This window comes from Mercurialis annua, linkage group LG7 (genome assembly GCF_937616625.2).
Source record: "Mercurialis annua linkage group LG7, ddMerAnnu1.2, whole genome shotgun sequence".
In the NCBI taxonomy this organism is placed as follows: domain Eukaryota; kingdom Viridiplantae; phylum Streptophyta; class Magnoliopsida; order Malpighiales; family Euphorbiaceae; genus Mercurialis; species Mercurialis annua.
Genome location: NC_065576.1, coordinates 10,598,592 through 10,617,403, shown reverse-complemented (window position 1 = coordinate 10,617,403; position 18,812 = coordinate 10,598,592). Strand labels below are relative to the sequence as shown.

The following is an 18,812-nucleotide window of genomic DNA, read 5'->3' as shown; positions in this document are numbered from 1 at the left end:
GACCGATTAAAGCATCAAACCGAAACTGATCCCAATCATAAATTCAAAGATTCGAGTGGCGGATTATTTTCACGCGAACATCTTTTGGCGACTCCACTGGGGACATGTTTATGGTTAGCACAAAAATCGGTACTAAAGAGCTAAAAGATATACACGCTCAATGAGTCGATCAAGCTTATTCGAAGGAAGCGAGACGCCATGAGATTTAGACTCTGATTTGGAAGCGATCATGACCAAGAGAGACAAGAACCAACTGTCGCACGAGGGAACTACTATACCTCCCACAGAAGGAAAATCGGTCGATCTCATAGTCAAAAATTTCAACCAATTCGAAGATAACGATTCGAGTGACGATAATCGTTTCCTATCCCCAAATCCTTCAACATTATCAATGGCCGATTCTATAACCATGAGGAATAAGATCACGCATGAAAATCGGCCAAGATATTATGAAGGAGACCAATTAGCGAGAGCCATGAAGACCGTACTTGACGAAAAAAATGACTGTTCAAAGAGAGATCAGGTCGGACATAGGAAGAAGCCTATTAAGCATAAACGGTATTATGTCAAAAGTCATGGCTCGACAAAACATCGCCGAGACTACCATCAAGATGGTTGATCTTGGCTACACACCAACACGGATCGGCTCGCAAAGAGGGACTGCCGATCAATCGATCTGGTATGAAGTACGATGCTGTAGATCACAGAAATGATGTGAGATACATGGAGTATTGTGTGGCCAATCACAATAATGCTTCAAGCCATATACATAATGGTGCAGTTGATCACAATAATGCTTCAAAACACATGAAGTATGGTGTGGCCGATCATTTGGTGGATCAAATCCAGACACCGAAAGAGATCAGCTCATCGAGCCATTTGGCCGATCTGATCAAAACACTAGAGATCACCCCGTTGAGGTATTTGGCCGATCTGATCCAAATGTCGGAGGAGATCACCTCGCCGAATCATTCGGTCAATCTGATCAAAAAGCCGGAGGAAATCATCTCTCTGAATAATTTGGTCGATGTGATCAAAACACTGGAGATCACCTCGTCGAGGTATTTGGCCGATCTAATCCAAAACGGAGAAGGAGATCAGCATTCGAGTTCATTGGCGGGACGACTGCTTGAAGATCGGTCCGATATAATGGTGATCATCTTTACAAAGGAGATCAGATTATCAAGTATATTTTGTCGCGCCTTTATGGAGATCAGATTGTCAAAAAGGCGATAAGGCATATGACTCATTTTTAAGAACGAATCAAGACGCTGGGGGGCAAGGCCGACTTGGTGTATATTGATGTCAAGGAACAAGTAATTTGATATCGCCGATCGAAAAGATGAAGAATGGAGTAAGCTCATTCGGCGTTCTGCTAGTGAGACATGATCATTTTAGTTCGCTAGTGAGACCTGATCACTTTGTTCCGCTAGTAAGGTATTTGATTATTTCGGAAACATGGCGTTCAAGATTATGGTTTTTCACAAAATCACAATATGACGGTATTCTTGTCGATCATATACTTTTTGCCGAGTCCAATCCGAAGTTGCCGAGTCCAATCCGAAGTAGGCTGCACATCGTCACGCGATTCAAACACAGACTTGGAATAGATCATGACAAAAGGCGACAAGTCAGGGTTACAACCGCAAAAGGGGATCGACGTACCCTCCGTTGTAACAACGACCGTCGAGTTTCAGCTGCAAAAGGGGATCGACGCACCCCCGCTGGGACGACGACCGCATAGTCAAGCATCCGAACCAAGTGCTTGGAAGGAGACAAATGATTATGTCTGCAACCTACCTCCCACTCGCCTCACACTATCACATGTTGATTTCCTAACTATACATGATTTGGCCTAAGAAAACTCCGGTTGAAGATCAGCCTAAGAAAGCTCTGGTTCTCAGAAAAAACACACCTGCCATGGTCGCACACAAGGTTACACCTACTGCGATCTTCAAAAATGGTACGACGACCATGATCGCCAACAATGATTTACCCATCACGGATATCAAGAACGGTAAATACAGGAGAACAGTGTTTGAGAGAATTTATGAAGTATGTTGCCCAGTGTGCAAAACATGCTTCAAGACGGAGCAATATGTGTGCCGTCAACATTCGAAAACTTTCAAGCCAAAATCTGATCCGCCAGTGACAGTCACACTCGGGGGCAAGAGCCGATCATCCATAATGCAAAAATCTGATGATTAGTAAATACAAGTCGATCAGGGAGAAAGTTTGCATACTTCCCAAAAATGGTGCGATACGATCAACGAAATGCATTTACGAGCAAGACCCTACATGAGTGTTTTGTGCAAAGATCGACATCTTTAATTAAGATTGTTGTGAGCATAATCTTGTTGATCGATCGGCGGCCGATCATTAGTTGTTCACACTTGTGATAAAATGCAATGATCGGCCAAACAAGAGTGTGTTGTGCAACGATCGACATCTTTACTTAAGATTAATGTAAGCATAATCTTGTTGATCGATCGGCGGCCAATCATTGGTTGTTCACACTTGTGATAAAACGCAATGATCGGCCAAACAAGAGTGTATTGTGCAACGATCGACATCTTTACTTAAGATTAATGTAAGCATAATCTTGTTGATCGATCGGCGGCCAATCATTGGTTGTTCACACTTGTGATAAAACGCAATAATCGGCCAAACAAGAGTGTATTGTGCAACGATCGATATCTTTACTTAAGATTGTTGTGAGCATAATCTTGTTGATCGATCGGCGGCCGATCATTAGTTGTTCACACTTGTGATAATACGCAATGATCGGCCAAACAAGAGTGTGTTGTGCAACGATCAACATCTTTACTTAAGATTGTTGTGAGCATAATCTTGTTGATCGATCGGCAGCCGAGCATTGGTTGATCACACTTGTGATAAAACGCAATGATCGACCAAACAAGAGTGTTTTGTGCAAAGATCGACATCTTTAATTAAGATTGTTGTGAGCATAATCTTGTTGATCGATCGGCGGTCGAAAAAGAGTGTTTTGTGCAAAGATCGACATCTTTAATTAAGATTGTTGTGAGCATAATCTTGTTGATCGATCGGCGGCCGCTCATTGGTTGTTCACACTTGTGATAAAACGCAATGATCGGCCAAATAAGAGTGTTTTGTACAAAGATCGACATCTTTAATTAAGATTGTTGTGAGCATAATCTTGTTGATCGATCGGCGGCCGATCATTGGTTGTTCACACTTATGATAAAACGCAATGATCGACAAAACAAGAGTGTTTCGTGCAAAGATCGACATCTTTACTTAAGATAATTGCTGTGAGCATAATCTTGTTATCAGCTGTTTTGAACAAGAAAATTAAACAAACTTCGGCAAAACATGTCGATCAAAAAAGCAGAAATAGATGTTTATGCCGATCCACAAGCCATAAAATAAGCCCAAACATGCCGATCTCGTCGAGAAATAAAAATGTCTCACTAAAAATTACGTCTCTTCATCTCACTTGACATTCAGCTAAAAAGACGTGGGGGGCATTGTTTACACCAGCCCAAAAATAGACTTTAAGACAATGGGCTGCCAGTTAGAATGGAGCATAGCGGGCTGAATTGGGATTCGGCCCGTAATAGCCATTTTTATTATTGTTTTTTTTATTAGCCGAGTCAAAGACTTTTAGTCTTATCAGGTTAGAATTTAGTTAAGTCATTGAGTCTTAGTTGTTTTCTTTTTCCTATTATTAGGGGATTTGTCCCTATAAATAGTTATTTTTTCAGATTAATAAAGGCACTACACAAATCAATCAACAAAAACACAACTTCAAAGCCCTGCGCTTTTCTATCCCCAACCCCCGCGGTTGGTTAATTTAGGAGTAGATGGACATCAATCCCGCTTAGGTTTCTTAACCTCCGGATCGATACTGTTAGATTTAGTTTAGCTGGTTACTTTTGTTCCGTTTGCGGAACACGTTTGCGGAACAGGTTCCCTCGCGGAACATGTTCGCCTCGCGGAACAGGTTCGCCTCGCGGAACAGGTTCGCCTCGCGGCGAGACACGTTCGCCTCGCGGCGAGACACGTTCGCCTCGCGGCGAGACACGTTCGCCTCGCCGCGAGACTCGTTCGCCTCGCTAGACACGTTCGCCTCGCGAGACACGTTCGCCTCGCGAGACACGTTCGTTTGCGAGACACGTTGGTTTGCGAGACACGTTCGTTTGCGAGACACGTTCGTTTGCGAGACACGTTCGTTTGCGAGACACGTTCGTTTGCGAGACACGTTCGTTTGCGAGACATATTTGTTTGCGAGACAAGTTTGTAAACACCGGAGGAGATCAGCTCATCGAGCCATTTGGCCGATCGGCGGATCATGACAAGTTTGCAAGACCTATTTTGCGAGACTTGATCGACTTGACCGATTAAAGCATCAAACCGAAACAGATCCCAATCATAAATTCAAAGATTCGAGTGGCGGATTATTTTCACGCGAACAATATCATAACAAATTTTAAAAATGAAGTAATAGCAAGGTTTATTTGAATTTTTTTCCCGCTTCAATTTGGATAATTGTCTAAAGTGAAAATTGAAAGATATGCCAAAACTGAAAATTTTGAAGATGGCCATAAAAAAATTAAAGAGATAGGGTATCTTAAGTGATAAAGTCATTATACTTTTAGAATAATTTTATAATTTCTGAGTGTTTGATTAATATAAAATTAATCTGGTGATTATTTTTTAGTCAGTTGACAAACTAGAAAGACTTAATAATTTTTCTTTAACTCATAACTGAAATCCTACAACTATTTCTTTCCCTAGTGTATCCGACAAGATCGTTTTTCCAAATTATCCTACATCAATACTAGTAAACCACAACCTTATCAATGTTGTTTTCCAGCACCATCAATACCATCTCACTGCTATTGATTTGATGCAATTTAGTCAAACTTAATTTTAAACTGAGTCTATTAATCACTCATGGCCCCTGATATTTGAGGGTACGCACACAAAGCCTCCTAATATTTAAAAACGGGAATAAAAGTCCTTGATTTCTATGATGGCGCTTATAAAACTTCATAAATTTCAAATATGACCAAAATATCCTGGCGCCGTTTCTTTAGTCAGTTGTCAGTCTTAAAAAAAAACCGACGGCGCCACATCAACTGACACGCCAGCAAAAGACCTTAAAAATTTCAAACACCCAAAATACCCCTAATTTAATTTAGAAAAAGACAAAAAAAGAAACAAATCAACCCAATCTAATCTAAACCATTTGATTAACCACAACAACCAATCCAACCACCAACACCACCCTACCACCGCCGTCAACCCAACCACCGCCGAAAAATTTTCCGGTTATATTCTTCGAATGAGTGATGACCGGAAAATTTTCCGGTCATCAAAGCTTTTGATCTGTTCTTGAAACAGATCCATGGTGGATCTGTTTCAAGAACAGATCCACATCGAGGTTGGGATGATCGGAAAATTTTTCGGTCATCATTCACTCAGAGAAGATGATTGGAAAAAATTTCGGCGGTGGTGGGGTGGCGGCGGTGGTTGGGTAGGGGTGGTTTGGGTTTGAACGGGTGGTTGGATTTTGGGTTGAGTTTTTGATTTAATCATATATTATATTTAGAGGTGTTTTGGGTGTTTTTAAATTTTTTTTCTTTTGATGACGTGTCAAATGACACATGGCGTTGTCAGTTTTTTTTGGTTTTTAAAGACAGCCGACAAAATAAAGACGGCGCCTTTGTCCATAAGGGCCGTGAATGCCGCCATTACAAAGATCAGGGGGTTTTGTGCCCGTTTAAATATCAGGAGGTTTTGTGCACGGACCTTCAAAAATTAGGGGTCATGGGTGATTATTAGCCTTAAACTGAATTAAATGGCAATTCGCCCCCTCAACTTAACTATGGTCAAATAATATATATTTTAATTTTATAGTCATTTATATATAAATTTTTTTTTATCAATATGTCAATTTTTATTCAAACCCAGCACGTTATGTTCAGCCTCAATAATGGATGCGTAGGTTATATTAATTGACAGAGTCGGTCTTCTCGACAAGCTAATTGCAAAATAGAGGTTAGAATATTGCTCAGACGTTTTGTCTGATAAGCACTCCAATGTTTAAACTAGTCTTTTATGTATATAAATTTGCAGACTAATTGCAGTGTACTAGTTAATTTAGTCATGATCTCAATCTCCTTTTATAGTGTTGTTGAGCATATCTAGTAAAATATAAATAGAAAAAAAAAATATAAAGAGTATGAATTTGAATAGGAAAGAAATTCATAATAAGAATATAATTTCTAAATAGAAACATGCTCCTCAACAAAAAATATTATTTTACATAAAATTCAGATCTTTAATTTGTTAGTTATTATCAGTTAGATTTTATTTAAAAGCTTTATTAACAAGAATAAAATTCAGTGTTAGCGCCTAAATATACTTTTTAGTATAAATTAGTCTATAATTAAGTAAAAATAAAATTATTAGTTATAATTTTTTTAGAATTTAATAAAATTAAATATTCAATTTTTATTCATTTATAAAATATTTTGAAAATATAAAAAATCATTTGCAAATAATTCTAAATTACTAATATCTTACAAATCAATTATTTTGATTAGGGACAGTATCTGGTCATTAGGGCCAAGAGTGGAAGTGTGTGACCATCACACATCAACTTTAGAATCGCTGCAAAATAATCTTAAAAAATTTATTATATTTTAAAATAATTGTAGTTAATAATTCAATATGTTTCTATCTAGTAAATTATTAGAAAGTGTATGATAAGATAGTATATGGTTTTTTTATTTAATGTTGAATTAAATACATAAAATTATAATTTTAAAGATATTATTTATATGTTACTTATTTTATAGTTATTTGATAACTAATCTTTAATTATTTTATTATTATTCAAAATTCTTTTTAAAATAAATAAATATAATTATTTTTGAAAATATTATGCTGATTTTAATAATTATTTATTTGTAAACCTTAAAAAAATATGCTAATTGACCATAAAATTAAAATATGTGCTAAATAACTATCACTTACAAGTTAAGAGGGCAAATTATCCTTTAAATCTGAAAGTGAAAAACACGGCCCGAGTCATGTGCAAAAATAGGACAAATTGATAATAAAAAAAACATCTATGTATATAATTTGGTCGATTTCGTTAATTCGAAAGTTTCAAGACAAATACTACCTTTTTTACCTGCTAGTTAAAAGTACAGCTTGAATTGACAATGAAATTGAAACTCTCTTGTTTTGTAAATATTACACTTACATTTTCAGATTCCTTTCTGCACCCCTCTGATCTTACTCTCTCTAAGTTAACTGAAACCAATTGTGTATCTTAGCTCAAATCTATTATATAAAGTAGGCCAAAAACTAACAAGTGACCGACGCATGGCAATGTGGCATGCTACTCAATGAAGCTAGTAAATATAATAACTAGAACAAGCGTAGAATGCTCGAGCATTAGTACATCCGAGTTTCTATGAGCAAGACTTTAGAGGGCAGAAAATATTATGGTTTCAACAAATTATGAAATGGAGAATGTTTAAAATCCCAGGTATTTCACCTCATTATCATTTCCCTCGATTGGAGAAGGTAGTGCTTGTTCAGGTGCCCGTCGAGGAGTGCATGCGATGTTTTTGATAATGGAGGAATAGAGGTCAAATTCTGCCTTCAATTTCAGGCAGCATACTTCTATCCACTTCTCAGCTACACTTGTAGCTACATTATCCTGGTTATCCCTTTCGTGCTCCTCAATTGCAGGCCGTATTTCATTGTACAGGGAAGAAAGCTCGGAGGCTGCCTCATTCTTTGTATCCTGAACAGTAAATAATCAATATAACCTGTAAGAGTGCAATATGTTCCCATTGCTTGAACAAGCAAGAAACGGAGAGATTGAACTAAATCACGAGCATGAGCCTTCATCCAAAATGAAGAAAAATAAACCAGATAATAGTTTATTTATAACAGTTCGGCAGTTAATCTTTCTAATGATTACGGTGGTCAGCATGTTAAAGAAAGCAACCATCAACTGCCCCATATTTGCAACACTGAAAAGTTAAAAGGTAAAGCAGGCCACATATTGCATTCATAGGTCTCTCGTCTTCTTCGCTCTTCTCCTTTCAGCAAAATTAAGGTTTTGATTATGGGAACTATCAACATTCATGAAACACTTCAATAAGATCTAAAATGTTCAATTCAGAATATCATAGTTGTACCAATGATGCTTTATAGGCTTATCATGAAACAAATAGCTCACTTCATTCAATCAGATACCTTGGTGATGAATGCAAAACTAGGCATAATAACCAGCTAGGATTGCGAGAACTAGTTAAGTATATAATCTACAAATTGCAAACTGCATGCAGCCTGTACCTCGCAAGACAGAACTTCATCTTGTGCTTCTTTTAATGCTAAGAGTTTCACAACATGTTTTGCATCAACTTGCTTTTGTGGTAGATTTTTCAACTTTCCATTAGAATGATTCTTTAAACGTTTCTTTGGTATCGGGCCTCGTGCTATGTGGTAATTCCCACTTGCACTACCATCTCCAGCTAGAGAGATCACTGCACCCTTTTGTACTAAGGTCTGTTGAGGATCATGAGAATATAAACTCATCTCTTCACTTGCCTCAACTTTTACTGGAATCATAATTGCAACTTCTGCTGGAACTGAATCAAGTGGCTTCATGGTAGTGTCAGCAGATTCATCATGGTGTGCAGATTCCACGTTCAAGTTTGTAACTGCAGTGTAGTCAATGGTCCTACTGATATTATACTCAAAACTGGAGTTTGCAATTTTCATTAACTTAGAGGAAGGCTCATCTTCTGCAGAATCATAGAGTGGAATCTTTTCGACAGAGTATCTGTATTACAAAATGCTGTTTTGAGAAAAATATTGCAGCAACAATGTCTATAAGTACACATCACATTGATAATTTAACTCTGAAAAAACTACAAATTTGCAGTAAGTACATAATTTAGATCTTATATGCATTCAGATTTCAGTTTATCTAGAATGCCCTAATAATATTGATAATGACCTTTTAGGAGGATTCAGTTTATCAATACTAAGAGATGCAAATACAAGAAGTTTTGTGGACAGAGCAGTAAAACAGATATTAGCCAAAAAAAACCACAAGCAGCAGCAAGAAAAATAAAAAAAGCAGTAAAAGATTACACAAATGCTAACAAGCAAATGCTTAATTGCATATAAAAGCCTAGAAATATAACAATTGCTGCATATCTTTCTAAAGAACAAGTTTCAGCGGTCTTGAAGATTGCAAGCCTATCATACAGATGTATTGCTAATTCTGTACCTTTCAATAGGAGGGACAAAAAAGTTCGTGCACATAAATTGTCAAGTGAGTCTTCCTTAGAGAATCTTTTCACATGTCCTGTAGTATTGACCAATGAAGTTAGAATATTTTGTCTTTTCAGAACTTCCTAAAATTTATGCCCCAAAGTCTTTTGTCTACTCATGATTTCCCATATGTATGCCTTTGTGAAACTTCCAATCCACATCCCAAAGTTAGTAAAACTGAAGTGCTAAGGTCAAGCAGTCAACTTAGTAATAGTTTATTAAGTCTTTCTACTTTGTCTCCATATGATATTATTTACTTTTACATTCTTGTTTGTTTTCGTTTTTTCTAAATTATCCTCCAATTATGCTTTTCTAAGTACAAAAAAAAGTTCCCTCAAGCCTATTTTTAAAGAAACTTTCGATAAAAGACATATAATTAAGAGTATGAAATTAGCAACTATTTGACTATCTTTAGAACGAAGACAGTAATCCAATGCTCTATACCATATACTTAGCAGCAATTGTTAAGACACACACTATGGCTGAGGATCACAATAATAGAAACTAAAACCCCAACAAGTTTGAATTGCGTATGACTAAATAGGTACTAGACAAAGACTGTATAGGTGAATCAACAATAAAAAATAATGCATAAAATCAGGGGAAAGCTAATAAAATCATATGCAAGACTAGGCTTTCAACATGTCTGACAAAAGTTAAGAGACTGATAGAATGTAACCCGTCCCACAATCATTGCTTAAACTCTCATATCATATATTGTAAAAATAGAAAGAAAAATAGTTATGTTACTAGAGGGGGTGCTTCTACAGTTACTTTGTTTTTTACAAAGTAAATGTTACTTGTTCTATTTATCACCATTAGATGAATTATTATCACTTTCATCTAATGGTGAAACTAACAAAGTAGACAAAAAACAAAGTAACTGTAGAAAAAGCCTACTAGAGGGCACTTTCTTACAGTCATTTCAACCAAATTAGAATTACGTTCCGTCCTAGTTAAACTTTGTATTGGTTAAAGAGCTGAGCCACTCCCCCAATTCTACCACTTACACATGCGCAAGTCCCATACCATACAATAAAGCGTTAATTCATAAACAAGCATTCTTGCTATTAATTTGTAAACCTATCTTCATAAAAATGTTGGTTATTTTATCCATAGCAATGACAAAATATGAAAAAACTTTAGCAAATTAATAAAAGAACACAGACCAAAACTACCTGTCATCGTCATCTTCCCAGAGGTAAGTGTCCTCCTGTTTAACAGGTAGGAAAAGAGAAACAGAGAAGAGCTAATCAACAAATATTCAAAATTACTTTCAAGATAAAGCAAAATAAACAAAGAAAAAAATGAGTGAGGCAGACAACAATGAAAGGCCAGTTTAAATTACAATGTCATATGCACCTGCCAAACCATTTTGAAAAACAATTGATTCTAATTTTTGTTAGAAACATCATTTTGTAGAACTTTGAATATTTAGATTCACAGCCATCATCATTATTATGTATTTTACCTGAAAACCACGAGATTTTGCCCCAAGGAATCCGGAACAGCTGGCTGCACCACAGAGGCAGCGAACCTTGGCACCACCATACCACTCAAAGTTATAATCATATGCCAGTTCAGTTCCAATGGAAATATCCTGTTTTGCAAATATTCCAACTCTTATTTCTCCCAAAACATTCCACTTTCTTGTCTCGCAATTAGGCTGGCTACAGTTTTTCATTTATCAAACCATTACAATAAAAACGCAAAAAGGCAAGCAGGTGAGGAAGTTCTGAGAAACTAAAATTTTAAAGAACTTCTAACCATGGAGGCTCACCATGAATGATTTATAAATCTAGCTAGACTACCCTTTCTAGTGGCATCGATGGATTCAAGGGAGTTTAGTGAAATGATATATGCATCTTTAAGACCTGCACAAGCCCATCCAAAAAAGATAAACATCTCTTTCAATAAAAGAGAACAAAACATACAATCATCAGTTTCTATATTACCTTGACGTTCATAAGCATGAGATCTTCGTCTTGCTTCTTTCCATGATATTACTTCTCCACAGTACTCAATAATGAACTGTCCAGCCTACATTGTTGAAATTAAGAACCACTTACTGCTAAACCTAATATAGTAAAACTCCATATATTTGATGACAAATTGTAAGGCATATATAAGAGTCCTTCAAATATGAACCAACAGTATGGCATAACACACCGGTATTGCATCTGCAAGTCCTAACATATTTAAAGTTCCTTGTTTTATACCTGAAAGAGCTAATCTCAAACTGAGTAGCTATAAGCCTATAATTACCAAATTGTCTAGTGACCTAAGGAAAGTTCTATGCCTAAGTGAAAGTTCATGTGAAGGGTTTTGAGTCTTACCGGTATGTACTCGTCAGCAAGAAGACCCCACCCACGGCCTTCAGTTTTGAAAAATTTCGTTTTAGCATAATCACATTTCTGAAATTTCTGTCGACAGATAACAGAAAAAAACCAAATAAGTAAATCACGGAAGTAATTGAACAGAAATCTCAATTGTGCCAAACAAATGATGTAATTAATGTATTACCGAAATCATTACTGAAACTAACAATCTAATACATAATCGCCAACTAACTGAATTACGGAAAGTAATAATCAAAACACGAAAATAAATAGCAACGAGAAAAGATTAACGGCAGCATTAGCATTAAAATTGACCTGATTCTTGCAGAAGGCACTGCAACTACAATAACCAGGGGTACACTCAGTGCTGGTTAAAACATTCAAGCAACTCTCGCCGCACGCGCTATCAGGATCACTAATATCAAATCTACAATCACATATAGCAATGTCCTCTTCCTTTTGCTTCTTGTGCCTAATAAAGTCATAATTATTACCAAAAAAAATTAAAAAAATTAAAATGCAGACAAGATTTACAATTTATCCAAGAATAAAATGTTTTTGAAACTGACTTTCTATATGAGAAATCGTTTTGTTGAATGTGATCAAAGAGTGTGAACGCTTCCATATATTGCTCCTACAAAAATTGAGCAAAATTAAATAATTGAGCTGCTTATCTTATTAGGTAAATGTAATCATGATTAAGGACTATCTCATACCATAATTGAAGGCTAATTGGTAGAACAGTGCATTAATTCTCTGAAACCTTTAAAAATGAATGAAGAAAAACACAAATTCTTGAGTAAGTGATCACACGAGTCGTGAAATTGTAAAACAGAAATACAAGGGGCTTTTTTGTTTAGAAGATCACGAGGAAGGAGACGGTACAAAACGATTAAACGCCACCGTTTTCATTTTATAAAAAAGGAAAAAATATACTAGGACTAGGTAGGATTGAGGGAAAAACCTAGTCAAACCGATTAATCAAACCGAAACTATAAAACCGAATTAAAATTATAATTAACCGGTCTAAAAATTTAGATTTAATATTTGATTTTAAATTTATATTTTTATGGTTTAATGGTTTAGGTTTAGATTTTGAAGTTTTAAAAACTGCAGTTAACCGATTAAGCACTTTATAAATAATATATATATATACACATATATATATTTTTAATTATTCAAATAAAATACATTTTATAATCTATCCACATAAAAATTCTACACTTAAAAAATATTTAAAAAATATTTTATTTAAAAATATATATTTATTTTAGGAATATATATAATATTTTAAAAGAACTTTATTTTTCTTAATAAAAGATTTATCCAATTGAAGTAGGAATATATAAGATTTATATTTTAATAATTAAATAAAATGGAAGTTGAAGTTTAATTAGTAGACTATATTTCAAATTTTATCTTTTTTGTATCTAACTTTTTTAATGGTTACATGGTTAAAAACCGCAAAACCGAAAAATCAAACCGTTTAAAATGGTTAACCGTTTAAAATTTTAGGTTTAGGTTTTTAATTTTAAAAATCGTACTACTATGGTCCGGTTTACAAATTATCCTTGTAGACCGGTTAACCGGTCCATGCTCATCCTTAGGACTAGGGGTGCCAAAATGGAGGTCATGACATGATAACACAACTCGCCTAACACGTAAAATTGGTGAATCTGGGTTGAGCCTTACCAGGTTCGTGTCGAAAATGTGTCAATTCGTTAATAACACGAAATAAATGATTCGTGTTGAGTCGCCAACACATTTAACCTGCCTTACCTGTTTACAGATTATATTATTTATAATTATATAGAAACAAAATACTTTTAATTTCATAAAATTAAAATTTTATGTTTAAATATTAAATAGATCTTGCCAGTCGTTTCGTGTAATTATGTTAATCGTGTTATCTATTTATCTTAACGTGTTAATCTGTCGTGTCGTATTAGGATTGAAAATTTTAACACAATTAGTTAGATAGGTCATATTTGTGTAGACACTAATTTTGGCAATAGAGCGAGTCAACACGGCACGCTAACCCATTTTGACACCTATAACTAGAAGTAGTTATTCAAGTAAAAGGTCAATTCACTTTCAATTGTACCCTCAAGCATTAAATTGACCTCTTTTCATTTGAAAAATGTTCAAATTAATACTTTAAATTTTAGCATATATTTTAAAATAAGACTTAATATTTTATTTAAAACAAAAATAAACCTATTTTTTCAAGTGAAAAGAGATCAATTTAATGCTTGAGGGTGCAATTGAAAGTGAAAGGTCGTAATTTGGGTATATTTGGTGGTTTTACAACGTGAGGGTGCAAACGAATTGGGGGTAAAAGGTGAGGGGTTTTTAAGGGGATAAGCCTTTAAAGAATGGCTCATTTCCTTCATGGGATGGTCATTCTTCCATACTTTTATATATTATTATCTCTGGCAAAAAAAAAAAAAAAAAAAGTAAAAGGTCAATTTGGTATAGCCTAATAATCACCCAAGATTCTCAACTTTTGGACCCTCTTGCAACAAACTCTCTAAGTTTTGTTTTTGGTCAGTAAATCCCCCAAATTTTGATTTGGAGCCAGTAAATCCCCCACCATCAAATAACTGTTAACATCGTCAAATATGATTGATGTGGCATTTAAAAGTAAAAATAAATAAATATGCACACTCATCAGCCACGTTATTAAAATTTAAAAACTCTAAAAAAGCTTAAAACACATCTACTCAACCCTCTAATAGTCACCCGCCACCATCCTGCCGCTACCCAACCGCCGCCTGTCCCCACCACCGATGCGCCGCCACTAACGGTGCAGAATCCTCATTTGAGGACAAGCAGATCGGACAGGTAGATTTAAAAAAAAAATTGATTCGGAACTATTATATGTCCAAGGTCCAATATTGTAATAATTTCAGAATTTTTTCTTGACTTTCTTCGTGTCAATAAACAATTCGAAATGCCCAGTGGATTTTTTTGATTGTTTTTAGTACTTAGCTTTGTCACGCAGATTTAATTGTTTAGTTCAAAAAAAAATCGCATAAACCTCTTGATAGAACAAGAAATTGGCTATTGCTCCTTTTTTGTCAAGAACTCGGGCATACTAAGACCGAAGCCTTATCCATTTATAAATGGAGCTTCAACAACAGCCAGGTCTAGAGGGACCAATTTCGCCATAATCCCCCTTATTTTTTTTCTAATGCGAGGACAAACGGGTTTAATCTTGTCTGTGGCAAGGACGAGCACATCTAGGACTGAGCTTGTTCATCCTCAGGCGAGGACGCTCTGTTAGTCATCACCTAAGGACGACCAGATTTGGGACTGAACTTTTTCATCCTCATGCGAGGACTCTACATGGTGGGTGGTGGGCAACGGTTGAGGGGTTGAGTATGCGGGTTTTAGGTTTATGGATTAGGTTTGGTTGAGTTTGATTTTAGATTTTAGATTTTTGAATTTTTATATTTTAATGATGTGGCTGATGAGCGTGCAATTGTTTTTTACTTCTTTTTTAGTTTCGAGTGCTACATCAGTCATATTTGACGATGTCAACTTTTTTTGACAGTAGGGGGCTTTACTGGCCTCCAAATCAAACTTTGGGGGGTTACCGACTAAAAATGGAGCTTAGTGAGTTTGTTGTAAAAGAGTCCAAAAGTTGGGAGTTATAGGTGATTATTAGCCCAGCTTGTGACTCAAGATCAAATAACCCATTTTAAGTTATCTTATCTATTAAAGACAATACTCTTGATTTTTTGTCAATTAAAAATAAAATTATATAAAATAAGTATCATTTTACCCCTTCATCTTGATACGAAGTATAAAAAACGTCAAAATAGTGAAATTATATCACTTGTTTTTGGACCAAGTCCTTTTTGATCCCTAATTTTACTTTGACAATCAATTTAAAGGTTCGAATATTGTTTATTAGTGTGTAGGAATCTACCAAAACCATCGTGGATTGATTCTTAGTCTTTTAGCGAGAATCAAAATTTCCAGTTTTTGGAGAAATAGTGAGGTTTTCGTGCCCGTGACATATGAGTGTTGCGGGCGCGACACATAAAGCTTAGACGTGACATTTGTGCTTCACAGACGTGACTTTAAGACTTGGCAACCATTATGAAAAAAATTCAATGTCGCGGGGGGGGGGGGGGACACTTGGATGTCACTAGCGTGACACCAGTTACCGTTGGAAGCCTAACATATACTTCTTATCCTTCTATGGCTGCTTGACAGATGGCTGAAGCCAATAGGTTTCCTCTGGCTAAAGTGTAGGTCGCGGCTCGACATCAGTGTCACAGGCATGCTCAACAAATTCATGCATAAACGTTTGTCATCTTTTGAATGACTTGGAGAAAAGTTGTTGGGTATTATAAATACTCTTCTACCACGACATGTATGTGGTTTGGCACTCTAGAAGCAACTAAACTCTCAAGCATTCAATATTCTCTTCTTCTCATTTGTTGTGCATCAAATTTATTGATTGCTTTTTTCATTGTTGATTATCATCTTTGATTAATCATTTAGTGTTTGTGGGTTTGTGATTAGTCTTATAAAATCATTTTGTGGGTTTGTGTTTAACATGAAAATTATCCTCCACTAGCGGACCACTGGCCAAGCGAATCTCAATAGAAGATGATAGAAATTACCCAACCTCCAGGCGAGCGGATGAAACCACCAGCGGGGAAGAATTACAAGGAATTAAAAGGGCACTGAGGATGACTTATATAAAGGATGATTAGCGGGCACAAAAGAGAGGGGAACGATCTCTCCTTAGGGGGTAGATCTCCCTGGGTCCCTCAAGGATTAACAACGTCTTCTTCGCGATAGGCGAATCCCCACGATCTGTCTGAGGACGCTTCCGAAAAACCCAACACTGGGAACAGAAACGGGGAAAATTGGCAAACGATCAACTGCAACAATTAATAAAAGACACGTAAAAAGAAGAAGAAGACAACATTGTTTGTAAAACCAACAAACAAGAATAAATAAACAAAACATCGATCAATAAGAAGAGAAATTACCAACGGGGGGACAAACGTCCTCGACAATTGGGGCAGTAGGAGCAGCGCGGCGCCAGACAACCTAGAAATCATATAATTAACATGAAAATGTAATTAGAAGGTTGTATATGCATTCAAGATGACTTAAATAAAATTAATTTCACATAGACATCCAAATTTAGGTTTTGTGCATGTAAAATGATCCAGACCAGCCACTTATCTGTTATTTGATAGACATCCCAAGGTTAGATGTATGTTTAGAAGTACCTGCTACTTACCTCACATGCTAGTTCAAATTGAGTTATATGCACATCAAACATGATTTACTGCTTTCTTTTACCGCTTTCATACATGTTTACTTTTCAGTATATTATCCTATGAATTGCATGAATATCGGGATGAGAAATAACCGGATATGCCCGATAAATAAAATGTAATCGATAAGTCAAGTACAAGATTTTTGGTAGAATGTCCACGAATCCGGTCTTTTAGTTCGAGATAAAGTGGACCCATAAACGTGAGGGATCTACCCAGTCGGTGTAAATGACATTTCATATTTGAGTTAGGTGGCGATTCCATTCTTCAAACATTTCCAGATCCTAAGCCAGCCATAAGTCTGGGCGAGCGCCCCCTGAACTCCGCTCTGCTCACACCCATCATTGGACAAAGAAGGAGATAATCCTCCGATATGCCATAAAAATCTCAAATGCTCACAGGCGACTCTAGTAGCAGAGTATAAGGATACTTTTTAACATCCTTAATAGTCTTGGAAAATCCCTCAACCATGATTCGAAAAAAAATAGAAAATAACGAAATCAGAAAAAAAAAAGTCAAGCAAAAGAAAAGAAAGAATAAAATTAAAAGAATAAATAAGTATAATAAGGAATGACACAAAAACAGAAGACCTAAAGTTTTTAAGGCATTTCTGAATGGGGAAGAAAAACGAAACCGTGGTAGCACCCAAAAGGGTGCTAGACGTATTAATTGAGACATGACAGACTGTCAGCAAAGTAAGCACAAAAAAAGATAAACCCCCACTACTAAAATCCATCTAGTACCCGCTGATTCGTATCGCCAAAAATTAGATATAAATATCTAAATAAAACGGATAAAGGGGCAGGGGTTTAATGATGTAATACCATAAAAAGTCCATATTGCTAAGAAATGAAACGTTTAGACACTCGCTTATAAAAACAGTGCATGGACCACCCTGAAGGATACATTCAATCAACTTTTCCATATAATCCATCTTTTCTATCCAATATATTCTTACTGACTTTAGAATTGGAGTAGACTCGGAGTCCAAGCCCAAGGTCCAACTTCTTAACTATATTTCAGTACCTAACAGGAATAGAACGACGACTCCAAGTCATCACCTCTATTTTCGGATCTATCACTTACAATAGGCCATAATTGAAACAAAATAAATCAAAATTGACTATATTTGATACGACTGAAATGTTTGGATAAAATTAATTTTTTTTGCTAAACGTTTATTTGTCATTAAACCTAAAAAGATCATGAAACCCCCCTTCAATTTTTATATTTTTATTAAAATAAATAAATTCAAATATTAAAATAAATTCAAAAAATAAAATAAAATTTATTTTTAATAATTTGAGGTAGATGGATGTTAGTAAATTAGAGCATCTCCAATTTTTTTAAAATTGTCAATTTTTTTAATTTAGAGAGTTTGACAATAAATTAAAAGTCTAATGACTCTTTATTCTTTAAATTTAGAGTAGAGAGTGAAAATGTCTCTCCACATATAGAGAATCATTTTCACTCTCTACTTTATTTTTTAAAGAATATTTGAAAAGTTAGTTAATCATTTTTATTTTAAAATATAATATTATTTGATTTTAATACAAAAATTAAATATCCTAATAAAGTAAAAATAAAAAAATGTATATTATTAATACCTAATAAAAATAAAAAATCAATGTTAGAAAATTCGTTAAATTAATATTATTAATATTTAATGTTTCTATTATTATTCATAAAAATAGAAAATAAAAAATTAATTCTAGAAAGTTCATTGGAATAAAATTAAAAATCTCTCTCTTCAAACCGAAGACGCAGGTGAGTTGATAAGACGCTCTGCTAACTTAAGTGAGATCGCGGGTTTAAA

The 18,812-nt window shown here is 35.3% G+C and overlaps 1 protein-coding gene across 1 annotated transcript; it reads right to left on the bottom strand.

The window, feature by feature from the left end:
* Nucleotides 1-7,200: 7,200 nt before the first annotated feature.
* LOC126657601 (histone-lysine N-methyltransferase ASHH1) lies at nt 7,201-12,587 on the bottom strand. The gene is made up of 10 exons (XM_050352310.2): nt 12,407-12,587; nt 12,260-12,324; nt 12,006-12,162; nt 11,688-11,774; nt 11,307-11,391; nt 11,132-11,225; nt 10,823-11,021; nt 10,530-10,564; nt 8,365-8,854; nt 7,201-7,807 (listed from the first exon to the last, which is right to left on the bottom strand). Exons 1-10 carry the CDS (start codon nt 12,407-12,409, stop codon nt 7,535-7,537), a joined length of 1,488 nt encoding a protein of 495 aa, XP_050208267.1. The 5' UTR covers nt 12,410-12,587; the 3' UTR covers nt 7,201-7,534.
* Between the last annotated feature and the right edge of the window lie 6,225 nt (nt 12,588-18,812).

Coding starts and splice junctions, on each gene's coding strand:
- LOC126657601 (XM_050352310.2), bottom strand. Junction 11,226..11,306: donor TCATGCTTATGAACGTCAAG/GTAATATAGAAA, acceptor GGGCTTGTGCAG/GTCTTAAAGATGCATATATC. Junction 7,808..8,364: donor ATGAAGTTCTGTCTTGCGAG/GTACAGGCTGCA, acceptor TTTACTGTTCAG/GATACAAAGAATGAGGCAGC.